Source organism: Panthera pardus, unplaced genomic scaffold (genome assembly GCF_024362965.1).
Source record: "Panthera pardus isolate Hobbes unplaced genomic scaffold, ASM2436296v1 HiC_scaffold_27, whole genome shotgun sequence".
Classification (NCBI taxonomy): domain Eukaryota; kingdom Metazoa; phylum Chordata; class Mammalia; order Carnivora; family Felidae; genus Panthera; species Panthera pardus.
In genome coordinates this window covers 76,826,052-76,838,658 of record NW_026526843.1, presented here as the reverse complement: position 1 = coordinate 76,838,658, position 12,607 = coordinate 76,826,052, and the positions used below count along the sequence as shown (strand labels likewise).

General features: G+C 37.7%; 2 protein-coding genes across 2 annotated transcripts in view; both read left to right on the top strand.

Annotated features, from left to right (window-relative positions):
• Positions 1-12,607, top strand: part of LOC128773781 (uncharacterized) — a 266,607-nt gene that overhangs the window by 170,769 nt on the left and 83,231 nt on the right. The gene's annotated exons all lie outside the window — the stretch shown is intronic.
• On the top strand, positions 5,703-9,442 carry UBQLN2 (ubiquilin 2). Its single transcript, XM_019439089.2, has one exon. The coding sequence runs from the start codon at positions 5,998-6,000 to the stop codon at positions 7,867-7,869; it is 1,872 nt and encodes a 623-aa protein (XP_019294634.1). The 5' UTR covers positions 5,703-5,997; the 3' UTR covers positions 7,870-9,442.

Genomic DNA, 12,607 nt, shown 5'->3' with positions numbered 1-12,607 from the left:
TTGTACAGAGTATTTTTTCATAATTTCAAAAAATATCTCCTTCATATATGATTTAATCTACTCAGGCAATCCTAATTTTATATATTTATTTTGTTCTTTCCTTAAAATTCAACTAATTAATATGCTTCACACTAACAAAAGCATGTTTATTCAACCACTGGAATGCTGTTATTTAGTTGTAAGTAATTTAAACATTAAAATGGATATTTTTTGTAAAAAAAAAAAGGGAATAAAATCATATGATCTATAAAATAAAAGAAAGGAACTCAAGCAAATATGTTTTTGGCCAAACTTACAGAAACAGAGAGTAGAGTGTTGATTACCAGGGACAGGGATGGGGGGAATGGGGAAATGTTGGTAAAAGTGTACAAACTTCCAATGATAAGATCAATACGTTTCTGGGATCTAACATACAGCATAGTGAGTATAGTCAATAATACCATATTATATACTTGAAAGCTGCTAAGAGAGTAATTCTTAAATATTTTCATTACAAAAATAAAAGGTAATTATGTGAAATGATGGAGATGTTAGCTAATGTTATGGTGGTGATCTATTTTTAATATATAAGTGTATCAAACCAATGAGTTGTACACCTTAAACTTACACAATGTTATGTGTCAATTATATTTCAATAAAACTAGGGGAGGGGAGAAAACAACAATGGCCAGAACAATACTTAATCTCTGTCTGTTGCGCCCAAACTGTGGTCCCTACAGGGGAGAACATTTGATAAGGCCTTTATTTTGGTTTCTCAGAAACTCTCTTTTACGGAGGGACTCCAATATGATTGCTATTTATTGTTAATTCTGCTCTCTTGATAAAGCGTTCACAATAGAAAAAAAAAATGTGTTTTGGGGAGACATCAGGAAGAAGATGAGTGTGCTTTTGCTACTTGCTGTTTTCTTTGGTAAGGAACTTGTAAAAGAATCACCTAAGGTCACGATCTCGCAGTCCGTGAGTTCGAGCCCCGCGTCAGGCTCTGGGCTGATGGCTCGGAGCCTGGAGCCTGTTTCCGATTCTGTGTCTCCCTCTCTCTCTGCCCCTCCCCCGTTCATGCTCTGTCTCTCTCTGTCCCAAAAATAAATTTAAAACGTTGAAAAAAAAAATTTAAAAAAAGAATCACCTAATGATGGTTTATCTAATTGACTTGCTTCTTCAAAGAATGTCTTCTTTTTTTTTTGTCAAGTTATCTCAATTCCAGTTAGTTAACATACAGTGTAATATATTAGTTTTAGGTATAGAACTTAGTGATTCATCACTTATATATAACACCCAGTGCTCATCCCAACTAGTGCCCTCCTTAATGCCCATCACCTATTTAACCTATCTTCCCATCCATCTCCCCTCCAGCAGCCCTCATTGTTTTCTATAGCCAAAAGTCTGTTTTATGGTTTGCCTTTCCCCCCCTAGTTTATCTGTTTTGTTTCTTAAATTCCACATATGAGTGAAATCATGTGGCATTTGTCTTTCTCTGACTGCCTTATTTTCCTTAGCATAATACTTTATAGCTTCATCCACATCATTGCAAATGGCAAGATTTCATTCTTTTTGATGGCTGAGTAATATTCCAGTGTGTGTGTGTGAGTGTGTGTGTGTGTATGTGTGTATCACCTTCTTTTTTAAATTTTTTTAAGAAAGAAGGAGAAAGAGAGAGGGGGAGGGACAGAGGGAGAGAGACAGGGAGAAGTTTAAGTGGGCTCATGCACAGCATGGATCCCAATTCAGGGCTTGATCTCAAGACCATGAGATCATGACCTAAGCAAAAATCAAGAGTTGGACGCTGAACCAACAGAGACAGTCCGGCGCCCCAATACCATACCTTCTTTATTCATTCATCAGTTGATGGATATTTAGGTTCTTTCCATAACTGGGCTATTATTGATAATGCTGCTATAAACATCCCTTCAAGTAAGTATTTATGTATCTTTTGGGTAAATATCAGTAGTGCATTGCTGGGTCATAGGGTAGTTATATTTTTAACTTTTTGAGGAATCTCCATACTGTTTTCCAGAGTGGCTGCACCAGTTTGGATTCCCACCAACAGTGTAAGAGGGTTCTCTTTTCTCCACATCCTTGCCAACACCTGTTGTTTTCTGTGTTGTTAATGTTAGCCATTCACCTTCAAAGAATTTCTTGGATTTACTGAACAAATCTTTTTTTCTATTATTTCATTAATGTTTGCTTTTACCATTTTGTAGCCAGTGTCCTTCTTCCCTCTTTTGTTTTCTGTTGTCTTTTTTATTTGATTGCCTAACTCATTTATTTTCATCCTTTATGTTTGGTACTTAAGGTCTTTGAGTGTGTAAATTTGCTTGAGTTCATTCACATAGTACCTGGTATTTCAAATATCATTAAATTGGAATTTAATAAGAATGCACACTCCTGAGCACCACTTATTTTGGTAGATTTGGAGTGGAGCCAAGAAATCTGGATTTTTTTTTTGATAAGATCCTCAGACAACACATCAGAAAATCCATCATAATTATTGAGGTATTTGTTCTCATTATTGTTTTTTTCTAAATTCACTCTAATAAGAATTCTGATTTGCATTTTGTTCCATAAATGGTTAATTCTGTTTTAATTTTCAAAAAAGATGGCATGATATTTTTTTAAGTAAGCTCTATGTCCAATGTGGGGCTTGAAGTCACAATCCTGAGATCAAGAGTTGCATGCTCTACTGACCGAGTTAGCCAGGTGTACCTCTATGATATTTTCTTTATATTTTAAGAGAATTCAATATCTGAAAAATACAACAGTATTATAACAAATACTCATATCCCCACCACCAATAATTAACTGTTGCTATTTTGTCATATTTCCTTTCATTTTTAAAGATGAAATAGATTTTATTCAATTTCCTTTTAGTAACTATTCTGTGTCTTATTCTATTTAGGGTTCCTCATGACTGTAAGTTTGGTAGGAGTCACTCTAGCATATTTCCATTAGTTTCACATACATATGAATGCATCTATAAACACCATAGAGTGTTGTACTAATTAAGTTTTTGAGATCTATACACATTAATATATTTAGATCTAGTTCACTCCTCTTATCTTCTGTATTCTATTAATCATACTATATTTTTTAATTTAAATTCCAGTTAAAAAAAACAGTGTAATATTACTTTCAGGTGTACAATATAGTTATTCAATAGTTCCATACATCACTTGGTGCTCATCACAACAAGCAATCTCCTTAATCTCAATTACCTATTTCACCCATCCCCCCTCCCATCTCCCCTCCAGCAACCACCAGTCTGTTCTCTATAGTTAAGAGTCTGCCTCCTGGTGACCTCTATCTCTTTTTTACCATTCTGTTCATTTGCTTTGTCTTCCAAACTCCACATATGAGTGAAATCATATGGCACTTGTTCTGACTGACTTATTTTGTTTAGGGTAATACTGTCTAGCTCCATCCATGTCCTTGCAAATGGCAAGATTTCATTCTTTTTTATGCCTGGGTAATATTCCCTTGTATATACATATACCACAACTTTTTTATCCATTCATCTATCAAAGGACACGGGCTATTTTCATAATTTGGCTATTGTAGATTATGCTGCCATAAACATCAGGGTGCATGTATCCCTTTGAATTAGTATTTTTTTCATTCTTTGTGTAAATAACCAGTAGTAAGATTGCTGGATTGTAGGGTAATTCCATTTTAACTTTTTGAGAAAACTTCATACCTTTTTCCACAATGGCTGCACCAGTTTGCATTCCCACCAGCAGTGCAAGAGGGTTCCCCTTTCTCCATATCCTTGTCAACACTTGTTTCTTCTGTTGTCGATTTTAGCTATTCTGACAGGTTTGAAGTGGTATCTTACTGTAGTTTTGATTTGCATTTCTCTGATGGCCAGGAATGTTGAGCATTCTTTCATGTATCTGTTGGCCATCTGTATATCTTCTTTGGAAAAATATCTATTCATGTATTCTGCCCATTTTTAATTGGATTATTCAAAATGGATTAAAAACATAAATGTGATACATGAAATGATAAAAATCCTAGAAAAAAATCCTAGAAAAGAACACAGGCAGTAAGATCTTTGACATTAGCCATAGCAACTTCTTTCTAAATAGGTCTCCTGAGACAAGGGAAACAAAAGCAAAAATAAACTATTGGAACTGCATCAAATAAAAAAGCTTCTGCACAGTGAAGGAACCAATCAACAGAACTAAAAGGTAACCTGTGGAACGGGAGAAGATATTTTCAAATGACATATCTAAGAGAGGATTTGTATCCAAAATATATAAATTCGTACCATGTATATGGTATATATATATATATATAGCCATTAGATCATGACCTGAGCCAATGTCCGACACTTAACCAACTGAGTCAGCCAGGTGACCCTTCTCTTTCTTAATCTTAATTAAATTAGGTAAACATGTTAATGTTTGCCACTAAAATTGTATTCTCATTAATTTCTACCTTTAGTCTTCCCCCAAATACCTTCTGAATTTTAAAAATTTATAAATGCAGTGCATTCTTCTACAAACTATAGGAAAATTTAAAATCTAATTTAAAAAATGAAAGGAATAGTTATTCATAATTTCAACACTAAATAATAACCAAAATTAATATACCAGTGAATAGTGTTCCAGATTTCTATTTATGCATACACTTAAAGAGAATTTACCTATACAAATTGTTTAAAAATAGTTTTAAAATAAAAAAATATCTTCACTTTATCTTTTGGTATTGAAACATACATCCTTGTATAATTTCCAACTATACAGAAATATAAAAAGCTGAAAGTGAAAATACTGTGATTTCCCTATAACTACTATTTATTTCATACATATCTTTAAAGATACTTTATATCGTGTGAATTAACCACCCATTTTTTACACACAGTACATATTATTTTATTGTATGATAATATATTTCACCAATGCTGTGCGATTATCTTTAAAAATAATTTTTAAGATACTGCAGTTCATATACACTTTATACATATATATTTTTGCATCCTTATTTAGTTTCATAGGGGAGGTGTCTAAATAAGGCATTTCTAAATAAAGGTGGAAATATTCAAAATGTTGATATATATTTTCAAATTGCCTCACAATTATAAAATTTACACTTTAACGGACATGAGAATGCATTTTCTCAGCGCTTTGTTGACGATAAGGTTTATCATTATTTTTCATTTTTACAGTATGATAAAGGCAGATGTAGAATCTCATTATTCTAATTGAATTTTTTTATTGCTAGTGAGCTTAAGCATCCATTTTCATGCCCATTGGCCATTTGTGCTTCTTCTGTAAAATGCATGCTCAGGCCCAGTCTTTTCCCCTTCCCCCACTGGGGGTATTAATCTTTTCCTTTTTGCTTAGTCGGAGTTCTTTTTCAATTTTCGTCTTTTACATGGGGTCAGTTTGATTCGGGCTTTCATCCTTCCTTGCCTTATGGAGTGCATATATATTTACATATATAATATATTCTCCATTGGTCTTTTAATGTCCTTCTCAGAAACTGGCTCCTTTTCTCTCTCCCTCCCTCTTCCCTCTTTTTTCTCTCGTCTTCTCTTTTCTCTTTGTTTCTTTCTCTCTTTGTTTCTCTCGCTCCTTCGCCCCCACCCCCCCACTACAGAAGTTTTTAATTTTGACCGAGTCGAATCTATCATTCTGGGCCTGGCGCCGCGTCAGCAGAGGGGGCGGGGAGGCGAGCTCGGAACTGGGGGAGGGGACGGGGCGGGGAGGAGCGGGCAGAGCGGCTGCAGGAGTTGCTGGGAGTGCGCTTGGTGTGATCACTCAGCGGCGAAGGAGGCCCAGAGACCTGAACGGCAGAGACTTCCCCCGCGGCCTACGGAGCCTTATCTCCACTGGAGGACCAGGGAACCGCAGTCTTCATCACAGAGGTACCGTGCTCTGCGCTCCCCGCCCGGCCCGGCCCAGCCTGCTGTGGCGGCGCCTCCTTCCTTCCTTCTTCCCTCGCTCTCTCTCTCGCCCGCCCGCGCCTTCCCTGTCTGCCTGCGTCACCGCGGCCGCCATGGCTGAGAACGGCGAGAGTAGCGGCCCCCCGCGCCCCTCCCGCGGCCCTGCTGCAGCCCAAGGCCCTGTCTCTGCCCCGGCCGAGCCAAAAATCATCAAAGTCACTGTGAAGACCCCCAAAGAGAAAGAGGAGTTCGCGGTGCCCGAGAATAGCTCAGTCCAGCAGTTTAAAGAAGCTATTTCGAAACGCTTCAAATCCCAAACCGATCAGCTAGTGTTGATTTTTGCCGGAAAAATCTTAAAAGATCAAGATACCTTGATCCAACATGGCATCCATGATGGACTGACTGTTCATCTTGTAATTAAAAGCCAGAACCGACCTCAGGGCCAGTCCACACAGCCTAGTAATGCCGCGGGAACTAACACTACCTCCGCGTCGACTCCCAGGAGTAACTCCACATCTATTTCCACAAATAGTAACCCATTTGGGCTGGGGAGCCTGGGAGGACTTGCAGGCCTTAGCAGCCTGGGCTTGAGCTCGACCAACTTCTCTGAGCTCCAGAACCAGATGCAGCAGCAGCTCCTGTCCAGCCCCGAGATGATGATCCAAATCATGGAAAATCCCTTTGTTCAGAGCATGCTTTCAAATCCTGATCTGATGAGGCAGCTCATAATGGCCAATCCACAGATGCAGCAGTTGATTCAGAGAAACCCAGAAATCAGTCACCTGCTCAACAACCCAGATATAATGAGGCAGACCCTTGAAATTGCCAGGAATCCAGCCATGATGCAAGAGATGATGAGAAATCAAGACCTGGCTCTCAGCAATCTTGAAAGCATCCCAGGTGGCTACAATGCTCTACGACGCATGTACACTGACATTCAAGAACCCATGCTGAATGCTGCACAAGAGCAGTTTGGAGGTAATCCGTTTGCCTCGGTGGGGAGCAGTTCTTCCTCCGGGGAAGGTACACAGCCTTCCCGCACAGAAAATAGAGATCCACTACCCAATCCTTGGGCGCCACCACCAGCTACCCAGAGTTCTGCGACCACCAGCACAACCACAAGCAGTGGCAGTGGGTCTGGCAGTAGCTCCAGCAGTGCTACTGGGAACACTGTGGCTGCAGCCAACTATGTTGCCAGCATCTTCAGTACCCCAGGAATGCAGAGCTTGCTACAACAGATAACTGAAAATCCCCAACTGATCCAGAATATGCTGTCTGCACCCTACATGAGAAGCATGATGCAGTCGCTGAGCCAGAATCCAGATTTGGCTGCACAGATGATGCTGAATAGCCCAGTGTTTACTGCAAATCCTCAGTTGCAGGAGCAAATGCGTCCACAGCTCCCAACTTTCCTGCAGCAGATGCAGAATCCAGACACACTGTCAGCCATGTCAAACCCAAGAGCAATGCAGGCTTTAATGCAGATCCAGCAGGGGCTACAGACATTAGCCACTGAAGCTCCTGGCCTCATTCCAAGCTTCACTCCAGGTGTGGGGGTAGGGGTGCTGGGAACCGCTATAGGCCCTGTAGGCCCAGTCACACCCATAGGCCCCATAGGTCCCATAGTCCCATTTACCCCCATAGGCCCCATTGGGCCCATAGGACCCACTGGCCCTGCAGGCCCTGGCTCCACTGGCTCTGGTGGCCCCCCTGGGCCCACTGTGTCTAGCTCTACACCCAATGAAACCACTAGCCCAACATCAGAATCTGGACCCAACCAGCAGTTCATTCAGCAAATGGTGCAGGCTCTGGCTGGGGCAAATCCTCCACAGCTACCAAATCCAGAAGTCAGATTTCAACAACAACTGGAACAGCTCAACGCAATGGGGTTCTTAAACCGTGAGGCAAACTTGCAGGCTCTAATAGCAACAGGAGGCGACATCAATGCAGCTATTGAGAGGCTGCTGGGCTCACAGCCATCGTAATTACATTTCTGTACCCTGAAAAAAAATGTATCTTATTTTTGATAATGGCTCTTAAATCTTTAAACACACACAAAATCGTGCTTTACTTTCATTTTGATTCTTTTAAGTCTGTCTAGTTATAAGTCTAATATGCATTTTAAAGTGGAATCCATCCCTCTGTCCCTCCCTCCTGTACTGTCCTTTCCTTCCTTCCATCCTCCCTCTTTCCTTCCTTCCTTCCTTCCTTCCCTCCCTCCCTCCCTCCCTCCCTGTTTTGAATGGTGGTAGTCAATGCTGTTTCACTCAAAGGTGTTGCATGCAAACACTTCTTGTTATTCTGCATTCTTTGTGATTTTTGGAAACTGGTATCAACCTTCACAGTTGGATGAATAAGCTTTGTCCTACAGGTGTCCACTTTATTTGCATTTTAAACATTAGCCTATGATAGTAACTTAATGTAGAATGAAAATAATTAAAAACAGAAGCAAACTATTTAAAGCTCTCTAATTTGTGGTACAATATTGCTTATTGTGACTTTGGCATGTATTTTTGCTAGCAAAATGCTGTAAGATTTATACCATCCTTTGGTCTTTTTTTGCTATATTTGTACACAGTACAGTAAGCACAATTGGAACTGTACATCCAGAAATATTACAACAGATTCTAAGCAGAACATGTGTAACTAAAATGGGAAAGAATATAAGAAATATTTCTGGAGCTAGGTATATCAAAATTTTGTAGAATCTTACAGCATCTTTGATAAACTCAGTGAAAATGTTGGCTAGGCAAGTTCAGTTAAAATATAGTAGAAATGTTTATCCTGGTATCTCTAAGTATACATTTAACTGTACAGAAAACTTACAGTGTGACATTGTGTCAACATTTTCCAATTAACTGTATATGACCTTAATTTGTGCAGCCTGAAGGATCAGTGTAGTAATGCCAGGAAAGTGCTTTTTACCTAAGACTTCCTTCTCATCTTCTCCCATAAAGAGACCCTAATAAGCATTTTGATCTGTAATTGGAAATGTAACTTTCACTGAAAAGTGTCATGTGATGTTTGCATTACTTTTACCTGCTATGTATAAAGGAAACTGTATCTTTTGACTCTATCAGTTATTTCTCTTGTGCACAGGGAAAAATGCATTAAAAATGACTAAATAAAAAAATTTAAAATGGATAAATCTTTCCTTTTTTGCCTTCTGGCTCTAAGATCATGTTTAATAGGATTGCCCCACCCCAAGATTCTATAAATTTTGTATTTCTCTAATTTTAATGGTTTTGTTAAAAAAAAATGCCTTGCCCTATCTGGAGCTATTTTGATGTATGAGTTTAGGTATTCCAACTTTTTTCCCCCAAAGGGTTAGTCAGTTCTTAGCCATTATTTATCTTGTTGCCCATCCCCCCATTTGATATGTTATATATATACTTATGTATATGTATGTGTCTACACACACACACACACACACACACATACACACACACACACACACTTATGTGTCTGAATACTCTCAGTACCACTGAATATTGTAGTCCCAGTCCACCATCCTGTAATTACTAATTTAGAAACAAAACTTCATATCTGTTTGGGTAAGTCTTCTATTCATCTTTTTTATTTTTATTTTTCACAGTTTTCTGATGATTCTGACACATTTATTTTACCAGATTAACTTTACAGTTAGTAGCCCCCGCCAATAAAGTTTGATTGGGATCGTATTAAATTGATATGATGTTAGGAACTACAGAACTGCAGTGCTTTCCAGAAAAAAATACATTGCCTCATTTTTTTTTTTATTTTTTAAGTTTATTCATTTTTGAGAGAGAGACAGAGTGTGAACAGGGGAGGGGCAGAGAGAAAAGAGACACAGAATCTGAAGCAGGCTCCAGGCTCTGAGCTGTCAGCACAGAGCCTGACGCTGGGCTCCAACTCAAAAACCACGAGATCATGACCTGAACTGAAGTCGGACACTTAACCAACTGAGCCACCCAGGTGCCCCATACATTGCCTCATTTTTAAAAAGTGTTTTATGTCCTTCAAGAAAGTTTTATGTATTTCAGTCCTATATAATTTATGATAAGTATATTCCAGGACATACAGGAAACAATACTGTGATTGGGAACTCTTTTTCTATATGTTACCTATATGATGATTTTTGCTATGTTGGGGAAGAATATATTTTCATAAATTAAGTTTAAATTGGCACTTTACTGAAATTTATTAATTTTTGAGATATTCATTTGATACTTTCGAGTTATTCCTGGTAAGCAATCATATCAATTATGACTTACAATAGTATATTCTCCCTCTTTTCAAAATTTATAACATAGTTTCTGACTGCATGGGTTAAACTCTCCCAAAACAGTGCTAAATAATAAAAGTGACAGTGGCAATCTTTTTTCCCATTTTAACCAGACTATGGTTGTTGTAGCAATTCTAAATTGCATTTTTTTAAAAAAGCATTCCTATAGGAGATGATCAAATAAGTTTACAAAATGCTGTATACAATAGCCCCTCTTAGAGAGTCATTATGCAGTAAATATTGACTATTATTTTTTTAAGGAGTATGTTCTTCAGTTTAAGAGTAAAAACTATTTAACTTTGTCTAATTCAACATTTCCCAAGCCTATTTAAGAAATAAAATTTTTTCTTTTAAACACAACTAATAATATTTGGCCTATTAGTGTTCCTCAGAACAGCAAATTAGGAAGGGGGGGGGGGTTATTATTTCAGTGCTGTGTGATGTTGGGTGTTTGAGATAATTACAAAGACAGAGTCTGCCATAATATATTTAATAATTTTAAGGACATGGATGATTTTATAGGGAAATGAATACCAAAATAAGACACTGGCATTGAAAATAGCAATAAATCAATAGCCATAGGAAAAATGATGTTGTCTGAGGCCTGTCTCAGACAATTTGGCAGGTAAATTTCTTTCAAACAGTCGAGGAATATAATTAATTATTCTTGCCAGATGTTTATCTATTTTTACACTTGATCTTTGCCAAAAGGCTAAGAAGCAATGTATCTATTTTTTAATATATTTTGTTTTCTCCCTGAAAAGATCCAGGTCTTTAACCTCTTAATTCTATTTTTTCTTTCTAGTTCATTAATTTTTGTTTGTGACTTTATTTACTCTTTTAATTATTCTTTATCTCTTAAATGTTGTAATATTATGTTCTTTTTATAGTTCTGCTTTTGTTTTGGGTTTTTTCCAACTATTATTCACAGTTTATCCACTTACTCATTATTGAATCAAGAAAGGTATATCCTAACCTGCTATCTCTTTCCCTCAAACAAAAGTATAGCAATTCTTACATGTTTTTACTGTTTACTTGGTTGTCACTCATTCCCTAAGTTTATACTACATGTCTGGATGGTGTAAGTGTATGTTGCTGGTTCTGTGATCCAGAAGGATGAGGTAATGACGTGGGAAGTAGGGCCAGGGGCAATCCTAGCATAAGTTCACCTCAAGACCCCTTTCTACATTTGCTCTTTTGGCCTCTCCATACGTGATATCATATATACTCTCACCATGTGTGTCGGGAGCAGGGAGAGTGAATACATAACATTGAAACAAGCCTTGCTGGTTCATTAAAGAGGACTCTTGCATCATTTTGAGCCCGCTATGTTTATTGACAAACCATTATCAGAGACTGAGCTTGCCCTTTGAGGAGATAGCCTGCTCCAAATTCAGTTGATTTGCAGAGTCAAAATAGAAACAAATTGAGTAATTCCCGTCAGGGACTGGGATTAGGGTATCAGGATAGCCATTTAGCCTGTGTCTCATTTTCACAAATGGACTTAAATTCAGAATTTTTACATTATCCTCAAATGAAGTGATTATCCCAGCCATAGATCCAGATCATCATGATGGAAAATGTTCATCATACAGTTTAATTTACTAAATGTAAAAATTTTAAACTATAGCAATTTTGATATTCCTAATTTGGCATTCTTTTATTTTAAAAATATACTAGGAGACTTAAATAAGATGGAAAGTTACTTAGGCTTCCCTCAACTTACGAGAGGTTTTCATCCCAGTCTTTTCCACTGTCTGCCCCCCAACTCCAGTCATTGCTCTCTAAAACTAGGTGGTATTCATGGGTTTCTGTCAGGATTTCTTGATTTGTTAGTATATCACAGAACTTCTTCAGATTGGTGATACTCTTCAAACTTGCTGCATCAGCATCATAGTCTTAGGGAAATTCCTTGAGTTCTGCTGCCCTCATTATAAAGGTTTTTCTCAGTGTTTGTTTCTCTGCGGTCTTTTTTGTTGATTTGTGGGAGGAAGGTCAAGAATTTGTGACCTGTTCTAATGCTACCATCTTCTTAGATGTCTGTTAGGATATTTAGGAGAAAAGCAATTTTCTAAAAATAGCAAAGAAAAGCATGATTTGGCAGACATCAGACAAGTAGCTTCATCATATGGTATACATGCTTACCTAGACATTAGACACTTTAATGATAGATAAACCTTGGCAAAAGCTACTCTAAACCAACAAAATCAAAATTGGGTAAGCCATCCTCAAAAAAGAGTTGTTGGTCCCAACATACATGAGCAACATTTATCAAAAGGATATGATTAAGGCAAATAGCTCTAGCTGTACTGAGGTATCTGAGAACAGATTTGGGCTTCCCAAGAATACTTTCAAAATCTCATTTCAAAACTTGGCCTACTGTGTAGATTAGCACATGTAATTTCAGAAAAGACTCTATAATTCATTATTTTTTTAAAATTTTTTTAACGTTTATTATT

Bases quoted from the DNA above. Each gene is read 5' to 3' on its own strand.
- UBQLN2 (XM_019439089.2), top strand. From the start codon at position 5,998: ATGGCTGAGAACGGCGAGAGTAGCGGCCCCCCGCGCCCCTCCCGCGGC.